The 19,177-nt window shown below is 39.0% G+C and overlaps 1 protein-coding gene across 1 annotated transcript in view; it reads left to right on the forward strand.

Annotated features, from left to right (window-relative positions):
* Window positions 1-11,167: 11,167 nt before the first annotated feature.
* The window catches only part of LOC125231347, a 47,409-nt gene continuing 39,399 nt past the window's right edge, over window positions 11,168-19,177 (forward strand). The window contains exons 1-3 of the mRNA XM_048136793.1: window positions 11,168-11,365; window positions 18,364-18,603; window positions 18,940-19,102. Coding sequence (XP_047992750.1) covers window positions 11,168-11,365; window positions 18,364-18,603; window positions 18,940-19,102 — 601 coding nt within the window. The remainder of the gene's footprint in view (window positions 11,366-18,363; window positions 18,604-18,939; window positions 19,103-19,177) is intronic.

Here is a 19,177-nt window from a genome sequence, read left to right on the forward strand (position 1 = left end):
AAATTCGCTGCGACTCATATTCATAAAGCTTGAACAATTAGAAAACCATTACAATAGCAATAACACCTTGTGCAACGTTGGGGGAAGTAGAATATTTCTAACGCCATGCAGTAAGTTAAATCGTGACGGCTTGCCGAAAAGATAAAAAAAGTTAAATGCAGTACTAGAAATTTCATAGCTCCCTATGGAGAACGATTTTTTTTATAACTCCCGCTCCGCCTGCGTGCAATTGCACATTTACTGTAGCAGTGTGGTGAAAAAAAATTATATGGTTAATAAGTAAGACAGTTTGAATAGTGTAGCCAATATACGGAATACGGAACGTAATGTATGGCGTTGACTGTTATGAGGTGGCGACGAGATGGTACAGTCACCGGCATAAAGAAGTGATGATTTCTGTACCTTGTGAACCTTGTCGCTTTTAATCGTTTGACTATTTCGTATAACATTTCAAACAAGACGTTAATATGACAAGGTACAAAATTCATCGCTTATTTATGCCGATTACCGTAAAAGAATGACTGGACGGTAGGTATTTTAGTTTTTCTTAAAGGTCAATGGCGCAATATCGCATTCTAAGTATTTCCATTTTAGTCTCGATTGATGTTATGAATTGAATGAAGGAAATATTGTGACGAAACGTTTTATGAATAACTCAACTGGAGTGATGATGAGGGATCCAAGGCTTCAACTAACGAAATAACTTGAAAGGAAATATTAAATGGGCAAGGCTGCCGGAGACGTGAAGATCCCGTTAGTCAAATCAAATAGGATGAACATAAAAGTTGCATTAAGTTAGTTTTTCTTGACAAAATGGAGACAGCTCTAGTTTAATTTTCAGTCCAAGTTTTTTATCGCTGACTGTTATACATTTCTTACCACAAACACTCATGGAGAAAATTACAAAAGAAACCTAAGAAAATTAACTTGCGTTTACATTAGTGTTCCTTAGACATCTCCTGTGGCCATCGTCAACGCTGGAGTAGGCAAATGCACAAACGCTCACGATAATATCGCTTTCGTAGCTCTCTATCTCTATCACTCTTCTGTATTGGCGCGACAGAGCGCGACTGTGTTTCGATCGGTGTCTGGCGGGAACGATTGTCATTCGGCCAGGCCGGCTGATCAGCTCCATGCCATTGCATTGTCGTCCGATTTTTACATATCGTCACTACTTTGAAAAAATCTCGTATCTCACGCTGCTTGTCAAAGTGAAAACGCAGTAAGTCTATATGCATTCCATACATACTTACTACAATTTTCTTTTCATTGACAGACGAAGATACAAGTTTTTTTAGGGTTCCGTACCTCAAAGAGGAAAAACGGAACCCTTATATTAGGGTTCCGTACCTCAAAGAGGAAAAACGGAACCCTTATAGGATCACTCGCGTGTCTGTCTGTCCCTCTGTCACAGCCGATTTCTCCAAAAGTACTGGACCGATTTACTTGAAATTTGGCACACATATGTAAACCTGTGGCCCAAAGACGGACATGTAATTTAATTAAATGAAATTTAATCACAGGGGCCACTTTTGGGGGGTAACATTGAAAATTAAAAATCAAAGTTATTAAAACTATATCGTGTTACATATCAAATGAAAGAGCATTTTATAGGCATTTGAAGTATAATTTTTTTATTTTTTTTATTTTGGTAATTTAGAAGTAATTTAAGAAAATACGCAAAAAATATCCATTCCCCCCCCCCTTATCTCCGAAATTACTTAGCGTAAAATTTTCAAAAAAATACACGAGATAGCCCTCTACCTGTAGATTACAGGAAAACCTATTAGAAATCTACAGTCAAGCGTAAGTCGGACTTAAGAGAAAAAAACTCAGATTACGAATTTCACTCACTGCCGCTGCAAGTAGTTACTAAACGTCTTAAAATGTTGTAATCGCGTTGGACAGGTATAAAGAAGTTAATTTCTGTTTCGTTTGTTATAGAAATTGTTAAAAAAAAAATCATTTTCCAAAATGACTTAAGTTCCTACTAAAAAAGAGGCACTTAAGACCGTTTAGAACTTCACTGACCATAATATTGCCCACATAGGTCCAAAAAAGGTGTATATATACGAAAACAAAAAAATTGTGCCATGGACAACCAAAATCAGAAGTCCATTTTGCTCTATCTCTTATCGTTTCCGAAATATACGCGAAATCTAAGTACGAAATTTAGTGTACGTTGCCATTACATTTCGTCAGGCGCTCATGACCTGTTTGTATGGAAATGTCGAAATCCGACTCGCACTTGACCAATTTTCATAGAAAGTTGTGTTTTATTATAGTTTTGAAGGAAGTTTCTTGTTTTTAACCACCAACGCAAAAACGACGGAGTGTTTTATAATAATTTAAGGTTTGACGCTTGACATGTCTGTCTGTGGCATCATAGCTCCCGAACGAATCAATCGATTTTGACTTTGTTTTTAATGTTTAAGGTGAATTCGTCGACAGTTTTTTTTTGTACCACGTAGGTGGGAAACAGGCATACGGTCTGCCTGATGGAAAGCGGTCACTGTAACCTATGGACGCCTGCCACTCAAGGAGTGGCACATGTGCGTTGCCGACTCATTAGAAACTTGTACAAACCTGTACTTAGAAGGGGCCTGGGTGCCGACGACTCAAAGGACAATCTATTGTCCTAATTAGTTCCGTAGGTCCTCCCTCGTTGAGCTCTGGCTGCCTTACTCACCGGCAGGAACACAACAATGAGTAAGGTCTAGTCCTATTTGACCGCAGTCTTTTGTAAAGCGGAGGTACTTCCCTAGTTAGACTCTGCTCTACCTTAGATTATATTCAATTTAGTATTAGTGTTATCAGTCAAGATATTCAAATGCAGCGTCATCTATTATTAGTTTCGACAACTTTTCATGTAACTTGTAACGGTCAAAAGGTGACCTACCTACCCTAGCCTATACTCTACCATAAGCACCCCATATATTTAACAACCCAAGACCCATTAAGCTCAATAACTACCCCTGAATTTAATCCCAATTTATTTTGTTTGTTTTTGTTCTGCATTTAAAACGTTTGGCCATAAGAAAAATAATAAAATGTGATCGTTTAGTAAAGGTAGGAAGCCTAAGCTGTACGAAGTAACCACAAATCCTTTTCTCAAGTGTAAGAAGTTTCAACACACCAGATATTTCCCTACTTTTACAAATTCTATCCCCAACATGATAATAGTTTCCGCTATTCTGATATTCCCTATAGATGAGTACCGATACATAATTTATTTTATAGAGCAATTACAACCAACATGTTCTTTCAATTCTCATAGTCAAATATACACTTTGTGAAGTAGAAAGAAATAAAATACAATAATTAAGGTGAAAATTTCAATTTATTAGTCAAATTTTTAGGAATTTTATTTTTAAAGGTGTTTTATCCCCAACGCGTCTTAGTATGAATTACAATACATAGTCGGTAATACATACGAGACTGGACCATCAACGTAGAGCTATTTGCCAGTTCAATTCTTTCTTTGAATCGAATATGAAATTGGAACTCTATTTCTATTGTTTCTATTTTAAATTATCAGTGAGAATCAGCGAAAATACAACTTCACTATTAATACTATTCAAAGATAATTAAAGGAAAACTCTCAGCAATTCAAGAATTCCAAGAACCCTTTGTTTTATTTTGTATTTAGGGCTTTATTTAGGCAAATACCCCCTGGTTTGCGCATGAGGTATGGTCGCCTATTCTATCATCTAAAATGCCAGGCCTTGGATCCTTTCTTAGAATCATCTTTTCTGGAATGTGAACCTATCAACCGGTTCTCTTAAAAATTTTGAACTTTATAAACCATAGAACCCCAGACTCTCCTCCAACATATCGACAAATGAAGACTACAATTACTATATTTGAACAAGACAATTCCATTTAATGGCCATCATTGTATGTGGTAAGCTCGTACGCATTGCTATACAAGACTTGCCTCAACTGTCACGTTACGCTTAGCTGATATACTCAAGCCTGGACCTCCTGCCCAAACAAGCATCATAACTCCAATGCCAAGTAGCAAGAGAAAAGACCTGAGTCTCTTTAATTTATCAAAAACAAATCCGAAATAAAAATACTTAATTCAAACTGGCATTCCCGACAGAACCTAGTCCCTAAGCTTCTCAAAACCCAGCTATCCCATATACTTCAGCAATTAAACCTCCAAAGATATAGTCCCCATTAGCAGCTCATTCTACAGATATAATAAATAATAAAAATATAATATCACGTATAAAGAAATAAAAATAATCTTTTATTTCTGAAGAATAAATAAAATATAATTGACTTCAGCATTTTCTGAAGTTGATTAAGAACCTTAGTTCATTTAAAAGCAAAAGCTTGTACAGAATAACCATATAATTAACACATAAAATATCATTTAGTTTGCTTCAGAACTCCTTGGACTTAAAGTAAGACCCTTGGATCTCAAACACAAAAGCATGCAGTTAAACATTGTTTTTCTGAAGTTGTTTAGAACCTTAGTCCAATTAAAGCAAAAGCTTGTACAGATAACCATATAATTAACATTGTAATAAGTTCTCATATAAAATAATTTAGTTTGCTTCAGCATTCCTTGGAATTAATGTAAGACCCTTGGATCTCAAACACAGAAAATATGCAATAAGCATTGTAATAAAATTATAATATAATATGCTCTAGAATATCAGAGAATTATTTAAAATCCATAGATTATTCTAAGTGTATAATAAAACCCCTAATAACTCAGTTATGTTTCAAAGTATCACAAGATAATCATATAACAAAGCACAATAGAACATCATAATGAAATCACAAAGAAAAACAGTGATAAATATTAAAGAACTCACATGACTCCTTCTTATCTTTGGAGAGATCTCCCCGTGACTGCTTCGACCCGCGACTCGTTCCTGAATGTCCACCCTGCGCCCCGTGTACTGGCTTATATAGCCCGCTCGGGTGCCGGCCCCGCCCGAACCTGCCACGCTAGCGTCCCCCCGGAGCCCCGACGGCCCTGCTCGCCTGTATTACCATATATGGGCATCCGAAGCGCACCCTCCAGCGCCGACGCGCTCATCTCGATCGTGATTGGCTGCGCACCATCGCCTGACGCCAAGTCGAGTTTCGACCTGTTTCCTAGAACTTTTGCTACCGATGTTTTGAAAGATGTTTCTATTTGGAATGAAAATAATATTATATTTATGCATGCATAGGTTTGTACGAAACGAGATTATCGGATCGTCACAAACTTTCCATGCCTAAAGGTTCACACAAGTCTCAAGTCGCGTAAATTACTTAGTAAATTTTGCCGAGAGATGGCGTTAAATACAATAATGCTCATTAGAGTACCTATACTTCTAGCCAAAGACATTATATAACTCGCCGTCGCGTCTCATCGCATCGTCTACTTCCATATCGATAAGGTTTGATTTCGTATGCGTCGCATCACCGTCGCGCGACCATCGCGCAACCGTCGCCCACGCAAGCCACGGCGTCAATGGTTCGCATGGAATGGCTTAGCTTTAAATCTCAAAAAGACTCACTTTGTGCTTAATCTTTCGGGCCGCATGACCACGCCGTTGATAGTTCATATTAATGGGAAAATACTTGAATAGTGTGGAGCGTTAACAGAGCATTAGTATGAATGTATAGTCCCGTCTGGCAGAAAGCATGAAACTTGGCATGTATATAGCTTATAGGGTTATAAGACAAAATTGAAGTAGAAACACGCCGAGGTGTCAATGTTTCCCCTCCTTCTCCCCACTTTTGTATGCCTGTTTTCAGTTTTTTTATATTTCCATGAAAACCGTAAAAGCTACAACAATAACGTCTAAGAGAAGTATATTCTCTATAAAGTTCTCTACAATATTGTCTTTGGAAGTATATAGCTAGAACTTATAATTTTCAAACTATGCTCATTTTCCCTTTGCCATATTCGTGTCACCAATGACCAGTAGGATAAGTAAGGCCAGCGACTTTGCACTTTTGCCTGTGGCGATGCTGCTTGGCAAAATTGTTCCTTGGGTCAAACTGATCCGATAAATCGGATCCCAATAGTCATGAAATCGCACGTGACTACTCCCTACAAGGGCCGAAAGGTTGTAAGTAACCGAAGTTTAATATGAAAACTTGACTTTTTTTGTTGCTCTGCTAAGTAGCTCTCGGTCGGCGCAGTCACACATTCGTTCTCGATCCAAACCGCTCGCGCTCGCCGATCCTATACTGAACTAAATGAGCAAAGACCGATTCTCAGACCACGGAAAGATTCAGTTCATTTCGGTCATTGATGGGATTTTATTCCTAACAGTTGGGCGAGTCCGACTCGCACTTGGCCGGTTTTTTAAAGTAGTGACGATATGTACCTATAGGTATGCAAAGTTTCATTGGCATACGAAAAATAGTGCAATTCAAGTTCAACTTGCAGGATTTGACCAGTAGGTACATCTAAAGTTAAACTTGCAAAATAGTATATTACGATACAGGTGCGAAAAATGGAAGTTCGAAACGAATGGCGATAAATTAAAACATGACCGAAGGGAGCGTTTTAAATCGACACGAGTCACAAATCCACGCACGCGCGTGTTTTCCCACGTGTATCGTACAACGTTTTTCAGTACAGATGGCCTTCCGAAGTTTCGACCTGTAGGCCTAGCACATGATGGCCGCGGGAGTATGTCGCCGCGAGATAGATGACACGTCTTTGTCTAATCGTATTAATGACATAAGGACAGGTAAGTAGTCTATCTCGCGGCGACATACTCTCGCGGCCATCATGTGCTAGGCCTGCTGACAAGAAACCACTTCTCGCACTAGTGGGTAAAAAAGCACCATTTGTACTGAAAATACAGTTTCAAAATTAGAAACTACTAAGTACTATAAAAGTAGAAAACTTTGACCTTTATCGTAACGTGGCTTGCTTCTCCATTATGAAGTAGCTCGCTTTATGCATTTCCCACCGACATGCTGAATTGGAGATTTACGAGACCACAAACAGCGAACACACCTTTAGGGGTAATAGTTAATTCACATTCACACACATGAATGCCAAGCATGTACAATCCTAAACACGTTTAGCGGTAATTGTTCTCGCGTTTAGCAGGGCTAGCACATTATTGGCGTGAGATTATATCGCTGCGACCCACCCTTATGGCACTGATTCCACCAAGCGAGTAAGCGATAATAAAAGAGACCCGATGGTAACGCAAGCGAGTTGTAGTACTTGTAGTTCGACGCCGAGCGATGATCTATATCGCTCTCTCTTTATTTACACGAAAGCGCCTATCTTTTGGTCATTTCTGTAGCGCAACCTGTGTTCGATAGCTCATCGCTTACTCACTTTCGAGGCCAGTGCCTAAGTCATTAATACAATTAGAAAAGGCGTGTAATCTATGTCGCGGCGAGATACTGACCTATCTGCAGTGCAGCACGATATCCGGTTGCGTTGCCATGACGACCATCCTTCGCTTTGTGGCAAATGACACGGTAGTGTCTCTATTACTCTCCATATTATTAGTGCAACAGTCACGGTTGCGTTTCGTCCGCTACATATCGAAAACGATTGGCGAAAAATAATTGTATCCCTTGCCTTTAAATTATTTTTTTCTAAAGGGCCTCTGCGCTGTTGGTTTCAGGCTTTCAGCGTTTCAGCCCCACGTGCGCCTCCCAAAGATCCGGAACCTAAGAGCTCGGGATATGGAAAGAACATAATAATATAATGTGAAATATATCAAATGAGGAGTGTCTTTTCAAAAGGACTTATTTCTATAAGTCAACAAGGTTTATTTCTCTGGGAAGACATAGTAATAAAAATCCTTCCTCTGTTGACTTATAGAAATAAGTGCGGGCATGCGCGTTTGCAAATTCTTTTCATCACACCCGCACTTTAAATATAAGTACCAAAACGAGATCAATGTAAATTTAAATTTCTAATCCTTCGTTTATCTGGGTGAACTTTAATGTAATATTATTCAAATTTTCCTTCCTCATATTTATGCTCATATTAAAACTTCAAGGCCATGCGCGTAAGCAATATTCTTTGTAACCATAGATAGCACCTACCTAAAGTCCGCCAACTCGGCGCACGAAAATGTGATAATGCAAGTTACCTTACTTTTAAGATAATTAAATTCCATCCTTGTGAAGGTCGCTCAAAGTCGGCGGGCGGCTTATTTCTTAGCCTCTAGCCAAGACTACAATCGTTCACGGTGCATAGCGTATCTTAGTTTACTCTCCTTATCGCTCTTCTATGTTAGTGCTACCCAAACAGTTGCGTGTCGTTCGCTACGGACCGTGATGGATTATATTAGATTGGCTATGGGCCCTGAACTTTAAGAGAAATTCATTCATTCCCGAGGAATTTGTGAACTTTCAACCCGTTTCATTGGACGTTTTTACTAACGAGACGCACATGATTACCTAAAGGAATACTTCAACCGTGCAAAGCTAACGAGTAGGTACTTACCAACTTTTCTGATTTTACTAAGAACTTTTGGAAGGCCAATTTTATTTTTTTTTTTTTTTTTTCAATTTATTTAGATAAACAAACAGTCACTACCAAACAGGCTTATTTAAAGTATAATAATAGTGTGACCCGTGTGGTGACGGGTTAAGAATTTCACCACCCCCTTTCTTCCCGTGGGTGTCGTAGAAGTCGACTGTGGGATATGGGTTAAATTGTGGCGTAGGCGAGGCTGGCAACCTGTCACCGCACTGTCGCAATTTGGATTTCTTTTAACCCCTTTCTGCCAAGAGTGGCACTAAAACTTAGTAGTTCATGTGCTCTGCCTACCCCTTTATCGGATACAGGCGTGATTATATGTAAGTATGTAATAATAGTGTTTACAGTATGTGTGACCAACACCGTTCACCACTTATTAAATACAGTACATTAAATCATTCGGAGGGTTTTTGAACTTGATACTGTAAATAAAACTATTTAAGTACCTATAGATAGACACTCCACGGGATTAGGAAATTTAGGAATGGAAGTACGACATTTTCAGAAAGTTTAGAAATAACGGTTCACAACTCTTACTAGGGTAGAATCTGTAGGTACCTATTATAACTGATTTTTAATTACAGAACGATTAAACAATCTACTTAGTTGTTAGTTTTTCAATAAGTAAATTTTTGATGACGATGACTCTAATATTATGAGAAATAAAAGCGTGTTCATGTATATTCATGTTTGTGTAAGTTTGTAGATGTAAGGTAACTGATCACGACTGTACTAATAAGTACTAACCTTATTAGATTGACTCGAGCTATTTTCTTCGTGAAGTACCTGTAAAAATGTACCTTACCTAATTAAACTTATAGTATATACATACATCACACACCACACAGATCAACCTAGTCCCAAACTAAGCAAAGCTTGTACTATGGGTGCTAGGCGACGATATAAATACTTATATAGATAAATACATACTTACTTATATACATAGAAAACATCCATGACTCAGGAACAAATATCTGTGTTCATCACACAAATAAATGCCCTTACCGTGATTCGGGATTTGGGATTTCTATGTGTAAAAACATTAACATTCTATTAAAACAAATTATTTCATTACACATTACATATGTATAATTTGTTGTTTTACATTAATTATAGCTATAGGTGAACATTTCATTCAAGTAAAATGTAAACTGTCGATTTGCGGAAAACTACCAGCAAAACGGAGTAAAGTGAAATGTTCAAAGAAATGCCAAAGCTAAATTAAACGACAAACAGCTTGTCTTGAGACTGCATAACTGCCAAGATAAAAGTACCTTGACAATTATGAACTCCACCGACTACGACTCTTAACTAAAATAGAAACGTTTATATTACTTGGCAAAAACAACTACATAAACAAAGAATAATTCATTCCACCACTTTGTTTATTGTACTTACAAACGTCGCATTTTGTTGAAAAACGTTTCTTTCATAAGAAAACACACTTGACTTTTTAGGCAGCTTCGCCAGATAACCGTATTATGTAATCACTTATTAAATACTAGCTCTTGCCCGCGGCTTCGCTCGCGTTAGAAAGAGACAAAAAGTAGCCTATGTCACTCTCCATCACTTCAAATATCTCCACTTAAAATATCACGTCAATTTGTCGCTCCGTTTTGCCGTGAAAGACAGACAAACAAACAGACACACACACTTTCCCATTTATAATATTAGTATGGATTCACTAACACAAACACTGAATATCGAATTATAATTATAGCTGTACCTACACAAAACCCACATGGGATGCAATCGTATCAGAGATTGACGCCACATTGAGATGACATTAAGATTTTTTTTAAAGCAGCCAAATAATAAAACGAAAGTGAAGTTTAATAAAGATCCCGCAAAGAAACAACACATACAAAAATACGTTTTAATATTCCTGATAATATATTCTTTGAACCGGTTAAGTGCAGTTCAAAGAATATAACACTCACTGATCAGGATTTACCATTTTAACACCTAAGTTAAAACCTCAAACTACTGTTAAAAACTTATCGAAACGATTTAAGAAATGTATATTTATTTATTATAACTAATATCTTTATTTCATAATATAAAATTACATTACAAATACATAATAATAAAAAAATAAAATAGGTCCTTAAATAAAACTACAAACTAAAACTAAAATCTAAACTTATAAATAAACTATAAATAAAAGACTTGCCCTAAATCGCCGTCCACTGGCAACGTGCCCAGAAGGCTGGCAGCATTGCCACGTTGTATGGCAATGCTGATCCGCTGTGCCAGATATGACCCAGCCTTCTGGTCACGTGTCAGTTCCACAAGCTTGCGGCTGCATTCTTTGAAGACCCTGTGGGCGCCTTCCCCCCAGGGCCCCAGGGTCTCAACCCCAAACGGCTCAAATATGCAACCACTATTAATGGTTGCATACTTGCGCCGCTTGAGGAGTTCGGCCGAATTGGCCGCCGAGCCAGCCTTTAAAGCGGTGCGATGGAGATGGGACAGCGCCAGAGTATCTGCACAAGTGGCATCCCAAACTAAGGGCTGTCCCATCTTCCATGGCACGAGCGTCATGCCGTCGGGCCTCTTTCCGTCATCGCGAGTGAGACCGGTCGGTTCTAATACGGCCGGTACTCCCGCACTGGCTAAGGCCCGACGGATGACGTCGTTGAGGCTCGCATGGCGGGAAGCGCGTCCTGCGCTTCTGCCGCAGGATAAGCCATGGTGGCCCAGCTGATCAACTGGGTCACCACAGCGACAGCGATGCGGGGTAACACAATTCACTCCCAGGCGGAGAGCGACCGAGATGCGGAAAGTGGAGTCGTCCAAAAAGGTACCAATTGCCACGGACGGCAGAGCCTGAAGCCACTGCCCAGACTCCCACTCGAAAGCGGCAAGGAGACGAGCACGCTCTTGAAGGCTGGTTGCCGTTTGATACAGGTTATTCCGTACCAGCCTACAAAGCGGCTCGTCCCAATGTCGCTGTGAATTGGGATATTCGGGCAGGTCTCCGTTTGGGCAGGCGTTGCTCCATGCATATCTGGCCTCTGATTTTACCGGCAAGTTTAATTGGTCTGTTGGGGACTTTAAAATTTTCGCGACCAATTCTTGTGAGCTATGGATAGAGGACAGATATGCAGGTAGCGAAACGCTGGACACTTTTCTTATACCCAGACCGCCATGCCTTATTGGCAGGGAAGCCTGAGTCCATGAGCGGTCGTCCAATTTTATATTGATAACTGTAATTAGGAGATTTTGAATAATTTTGTCAATATTTTCTAAAAGGGTGGGAAATTTCCAAAAGTGGCTGCACCTTAGAACGTAAGTAAATTTTGGGACAAAAAGGCAGTAACGAATAACAGTATATGCTACATGAGCATTAATTTTAGTCAGACGATCCGAAACTTCGTTTAGGTTTTCAATTTTGGTCTCTAAAAAATTTGAATATGAGTCGTCTAATACAGGTGCGCCTAAGAGGTGAAGTGAGCTTTTCTCTGTAACTTTAATATTAGGGGCAAGACAACGGAATTTAGTCGTTACGAGATCTTTGTCTGGGCATGTATCGGAAAAGAAAAGTTCACATTTGGAAAAGTTCAGTTCTAGTCCAATACCGCGGAATTCCTCAATGAGAACGCGAAGATCCTCAAGAACTTCGCTCACATCACCTCCTAGGGTGCCATCGTCTAAGTACCACACATTGAAATTTGAATTTAATTTTAGAATAATCGGGTGAACTGCTAGGCTAAAAAGTGCGGGGCCGAGCGGGTCGCCCTGTTGACAACCAACGGCTGACGAAATATGGTTTTCTCTGAAAAGTAATTTGGAAGCGTTGTTGTAACATTGCCAAACAAAATTGTAAATGTGTGGTACTTTTACACGTGTTTGTTCTAGTATGCTGGCTCTGTCGACGCTATTAAAGGCATTTCGGACGTCCACTTTCAAAACGACCTTACCGGATGTTTGAGTGATATACGTTCTGAGTGCATGGACTGCAGCTTCACAACCCCCCTTTGAACCAAAACCTAATTGGGTAGGTTGGAAGTATTGGCTAAGGGGGGTTGAAACAGCCGCGCATCCGATTTTGGCAACGAGTCGGCGATAATGAAATGAAATGAAATGATTTATTGTCAGACCACAGGTAAAAAATATAAAAGATGTCAAAAATAATAATAATCGTATCTTTTCCGCAGTCTACCATTTCTGGTGTACAATATTTTGGGGCATGCAAAGCATGCAATAAAAACTATTTACAATATTTACACAGTCACAAAAAGCTAAGCAAACAATATGAAAAATAGGTACCTACTTCAGAATATGTCAAAGTTATTGTTATTATTATGTCAAATCGTAAATGTGCAATAATTACTTAAATATTTATTTATAATTGTCCATTATTATTTAAAAAGTCAAGTGGGGAATAGAACATTTTATCCAAAAGCCATTCGTGAAGCACTTTCTTAAATTTTGTATTGTCATGGTCCTTAAATACGTCTGGAATATTATTATAAATTTTGATTGACATGGAGAAAATGCTATTTTTGTAAAAACTTGACTTGGTTTGATGCGTATTAACCAATTTGTACACATTTCTCAAATTACGATGGAATCTATCATTCCTTTGATATAGGTTAAGGTTCTTTTTTACAAACATAGCCACTTCTTTAATGTACAAACAAGGCATCGGCAAAATCTTAAATTTGGTAAAAAGAGGCCTACAGGAATCTCTCTGGGATGCACCACAGAGCGCTCTTATACAACGTTTCTGCATCTTAAAAACTTTTAGCCAGTCCGTAGAATTTCCCCAGAATATTATACCGTATGTGAGGGTAGACTGAACATAACCAAAATACGACATTAGCCCCGCTTTTTCCGATGCATTATTTATCAATCTACGTATCGGGAACACAAACTTGGATAATTTCGTGCATAATTCGTCAATGTGAAATTGCCAATTACAATTGCTGTCGAGTATAAGACCCAAAAACTTTGTTGTCTCTGACTCCGTGATTGAGTCTGCTTTATGCGATATGTTGATTACCAATCCTGGTCTACGACTTGTATGAAATTGGACAAAGTGAGTTTTAGTTAGATTAATGCTTAATGAATCGATAGGTTGTCCCCACAGCAATCGGCCTGATGCCACCGTCCTTTTTCAGAAGCGCACACAGGTTTGCACCATACAGTGTGCCCGTAACTTCAGTGTGTATATTCCCGGATAGCATAAGGTTACTCAGATCTGTCAATGACTTTAGGAGCTGCTCGCCGTCGTTGCCTGAGCTATGCGCGAGGAGGTCCTTAAGGTGCTGTGGGGACAACCCATCCAGGCCGCCAGCTGAGCCGCTCTGGAAGGACATTATTGCATTAAGAACTTCATCTGTAGAGGCAGTGAGAGGAGGTGTTGATGAATCTGGTGGATCGGGAAGGTTTTGGTTTGTCAAGGGCAATGGGTGCTTGGATTTTAATTCTGATACAGTTTCCTGGGTGTCAGAAGCAATACAGTCTGTTGAAAAAAGAAGACGAGCAGCTCCCCTGATGTCGCCTTCTCCTACTTTGTTTTCAATGTTTCTATATATAGATGTGTTGTGCTTTAGAGCTACCCTGTGAAGATCTTCGAGACAATGTGGGTGTTGAACATTATGTTTAATTTTAGCAGTGAGAGATGTAGTTTTGTTCTGGTCGGTTACATGTAGGCTTCGGTAGGGAAAGGTGAGCAGTTGTTCCCAGGCCTGATAAGAGTTTTCCGACACGGCATTTTGTAGCAAAGAGGTAAGTCTTTGTGCTACCAATACTCTCGCACCTCTCGGGATTCTTTTAATGACACGGACACTATGTTTTAGACGGCTAAGAGTTTCAGAAATGTCGTATGTAACTGGGTGACCTAATGTACCTATTGAAACTGGATGGTCAGTATTTATATTGTGTGAGATGTCCGTTTTGTGTTTTTTACCCAAGTGTACTCTAAGCCCATGTTGGTTTTTGAAGTACTTGGGTTCAGAGCACAGAGAACATTGTAGCTTTTGGGAGGAATCGTCGTTGTCGGTGATGGAAGATATAATACCACCTGGGAGTGACATTTTTTGATTTCTATTGATGCTTAAAAAACCTATATAAATCAAAAGTAATATTATAAAAACACAACACGAAACTAAAAACATTAACTATGTAGAGTCCTGGAGATAAACAAAACTGACAGTGAAGTTGGCAGTTGCTGTTATCAAGCAAATACATAGACTGCTGGAGTCGGCGCATGGCGCGCTGTCGTGCGGAGCATGCGCGGTGGGCTTCGTTGCCTAGCAGCGCAACGACTTTGTGTCCTTGTTTGTTGTCATTGTAGTGACAAGTAAAAACATAACGAATTAATTTCAGTTTTCATCAATGTATGATCTTCTGAACTTTGCCCACATGTGTGCGTGTTCGGGTAAATGTCTGTAGCTCGCAAATGGGTATCGCAGTGGCAAAGAAATCGAAATTGTGCAAGATATCAATATTAAATACGGAGCCACTTTGACAGGCTGACAGTTTTTTTTTTTTTTTTTTGTTTAAGAAATGACAGTTATTGTCAACTTGCTGTCACCTTTCAACATTGTAAGGAATTATTTTGACTCTGAATCTTTTAAAATAATTCGCCATGAATGAATCTGGTAGTCAGGGTTCTAAAACGAACGAGTCGGAGGATTTAAACGAGGATGTATACTTGAGCGGCGGGGTGCGGAGGTCTGCCGCGCAAGGCGCTGGCGGAACCTGCTCGTGAGCACTGTCCTGAAGACCTGGGCTGAAGTCTCTCGGCTTAACTACCTGGAGAGTCTCTCGGAATGTAGTAAGTTTTGAATCTTAACCGTTATTATTTTAATCAACGAATGATTTAAGTAAACCTTAAAATATTAAAAAGTTTTACAGTCCGCCAAGAAAATAGTTTACCACTTTTCGACTCGATTTTAAACACATAAGCTAGGATTATTCTTTATATAGGATTTACATACTTCATACTAAGAATCGTACCTCGATTTTTAGCGCCACCTATTAAATACTATCATAACTACACTGATTATGCCTACAACTTTTTTTTTAATGTGTATTGACGTGATGTCATGATTTTCAAATAAAGAAATATGTCATTTGTTCTTATAAAAAATAAAAACACGCTAAAATATTTAAACAAAATATGATTTTGGCCACTTTCAGGCTGCGAAATAGCGCCATCTAGTTTTAAGCCTAAAAGGCCCATACATTTGAGGGGTACGCTTTTTTGTATGGGCTTTGTCAGTCAGTATTAAATAGTTCTTGACATAAGGTCGAAAAGTGGTAAACCACTGTACCTCATAGTGATTTATAATAATGATGTAGTTATAATATTTAAAAAATCCTTCATAATTCCTTTACTTATGCAAAGTTCGAAACAGGCAGCAGTCCAACTGCAACTTTATGTGGGAACTGCGCACCGACTATAAGCCAACTGCACCGTCATATTTCCCTTATGTACTGCACATTGAGCATATGGCACTTATCATAGTAGCTATCTCAAAACATATCAACTCATGAATGACGCCTATAGAAGTTTACGCACAGTGAGATAGAGATCAATTCATAGTATTGTACCGCTTGTATATGTTCGTGCAGTCAGCAAAAGTATACTTTTTGATGATTACAACAGCTGATCAAATCATATTAAACAGACATTTGATATGAAAACTTCTTCAAAGTCAGCCTAACACATAATTTTAAAAAATTTGAGGCTATCTCAAACTTCATTGACTTGGTCTGCAGAGCAAAAACGCGGGAAATATGCCCGGGACTGGAAATGGCCGGCGTTTATCATTCACACCAGATAACCTTTGGGTTTTTGCCGCGAGAGCACGTGCACGATTTTTAATATGGTCATTTTTACCTACACCCGATGGTTCTGTTTTAGTAGGTATATTTTAAGAAAATTATTAAGCGCCACAGTTTTTGTAAATTTGTATTTGACTATTTAAACAATAATTTGGTTATACACTACTTTTAAATATTGTATATGTTTTTTTATGATTACCTATTAGACTGAAAGTGTTCCTTTTAGGTGGCGCCAGTAACATAAAACTAAGTATAACAATGGGCCGGAGCGGATTAGTGCCTTCGCGTTTGTTCGAGGAAATGCGGAGTAATCTGGATGATTTACCTTTAGAAGCAGTAAGCCCAATTATTTTGCCTAATAGTTTATAATTAACGGGCGCACTTAAAGCCCCATTGGTGTTATAATAAGCGGCGGTAATCACTTACAATCAGGCGATTCTTCTGCTCATTTGCTTCCCATACCTATCACAAAACACTTCACATTTCAGTCCCCACTACACTACGCCTCCGAAAATTGAAAATTCTTTCACGTTTACGGACTCCGGAAAAGGACACGAAATCTGTTCGCGTACATTATTAATTATCATATTTTTCAACTCCGAATCAGGCATACCTGAAAGTTGTTTGGCGATGCATGTAAAATTCATGAATATAAACTTCGGCATGAAATATTGTCAACAGCCCCTTGGCGATATAATATGCGGCGCAGGTAAAAGGGCCGTTAAACATCTTTTGAGGTGATGTAGGGCTCAAAAGTAACGGCATGGCAGGATCGCGTCCCCACCAATTTGATGTACGTCCCCTTGAGTAGGGTCACATTTCATCACTCGTCGCAACTGATGGTATTTCCCCGAGGTAAAAATGTCTTATCGGATGTCGTTTCACCTTAAAATACTGTGATTTCGCCACCCGAGAGAAATTGATGGAAAGCTCATTTGAAAGGGTAACAATTTTGTTGAGTTGCGTTTGTTTGGGTTTGATTAAGTCTTTTGTCAATTACAATGACCCTTACACATTATGGTAATTTTACCTTTTTATCTCAATAAGGTTGTGTCCCACTTGAACGGGTTTCATCCGATTGCTGTTACATAAAAGACCCCAAAATTTACCTGCCTATGCAAACGGAGTCTCATTTTAAAACTGCGTGTCGGATTGTAATGAAACTGAAATTTTGCCCTTAATAATGTCATAAAAGTAGTTTGCTTATTATACTTTTATAAAGCAATTTTTGTACGAAACTACTTATTAAAAACGATCCGTACAAACTTTCAAACTCCCCAATTAAAATAATCTCATGTTTTTTCGCCCACCGAGGGTTCCGTAGTCAACTAGGAACCCTTATAGTAACGACTTCGCCATGTACTAATGAGCATTATTGTGTCCGTCCGTCCGTCCGTCCGTCCGTCCGCGGATAATCTCAGTAACCGTTAGCAGTAGAAAGCTGAAATTTGGTAACAATTATGTATATCAATCACGCCAAGGTGGGTAAAAGTGCAAAAATAAAAAATGGAAAAAAATGTTTTATTAGGTACCCCCTTACATGTAAAGTGGGGGCTGATATTTTTCATTCCAACCCCAACGTGTGATATATTGTTGGATAGGTATTTAAAAATAAATAAGGGTTTACTAAGATCGTTTTTTCATAATATTAATATTTTCGGAAATAATCGCTCCTAAAAGGACCTAAAAAAGTGCGTCCCCCCCCTCTAACTTTTGAACCACATGTTTAAAAAATATGAAAAAATTCACAAAAGTAGAACTTTATAAAGACTTTCTAGGAAAATTGTTTTGAACTTAAGTTAGATAAGTTCAGTAGTTTTTGAGAAAAATACGGAAAACTACGGAACCCTACACTGAGCGTGGCCCGACACGCTCTTGGCCGGTTTTTAAACTAAGGTATCTAAGTCTATATAAACTATCCTTTACCTTATGCTGTCATAAGTACTTACCTACAAGGTTTTTTAATGATATAGGGCGACAAACGATAAGAAACACAAAACAATCATTAGAGCGTGACACGTTTGTCCGGAGAATCAAGCTTGCTGTAAACCCTTTAAAGAATTACCGGTAACAGCATCTTTCCCCAGTTCCCGCGCAACGTGACGCCACTGATGAACGAAGAGCAACTCTGGGGCTGCTTCTATAACTTCCCTGAGCTGTACGAGGACGTGTATTCGCCCACGGAGCGCGTGATGCGACTGCGAGACGTGCCTGAGCTGGTCGGCGGAGTGCTCACGAGGGACCTGGTCGCAGCCTGCCTGACCTATCTGCACCGCATACCGATACTGGAGGACTATGTTTATATCAAATTGGATCTTACGGGAAAGGTTAAAACAATCCTTGTTAGCGTTATTTGCATCCTACCTAATATTGTTCTTCTCTGTGTAAAATCCTTTTTATTTTTTTGGCGTAATGTTACAACATTCTTTTTATGGTATAGAATATACTCTGTCCGCGGTTTCGTTTAATTGCCATGACCCTTTTCATACATTTTGTATGAATTTATATGGGTCGTGGCAATTAGACCGAAGACATATTTTTTAAGAATGACCGGTCAAAAACCGCCGCCCTCTGGCGCTAAAACATTAGCTTCTCTTTTTTTGTTTGTACAATTGTTTTAATTGTCACATAAACCGTCTTCTTAACGCCTGTTTTTATTACAGCGATTGCTGAATATCGACGTGCTGCAACATTATAAGTACTTGGTATACCTGGATTTAACCTCGAACCTGCTGTCAAACCTGAGTGTTCTCTCGAACCTTCTCTACCTGCAATTTCTCTCCGTGGATTTCAACAGACTGGAAACCGTATTAGAGTATAGCACACGTAAATAAAACATTAGTCTAGTATCGACGTGAGTTGGATTACCTGTCCCCGGTGTAAGGACGGAAAGGTTATCGG

This window comes from Leguminivora glycinivorella, chromosome 11 (genome assembly GCF_023078275.1).
Source record: "Leguminivora glycinivorella isolate SPB_JAAS2020 chromosome 11, LegGlyc_1.1, whole genome shotgun sequence".
In the NCBI taxonomy this organism is placed as follows: Eukaryota; Metazoa; Arthropoda; class Insecta; order Lepidoptera; family Tortricidae; genus Leguminivora; species Leguminivora glycinivorella.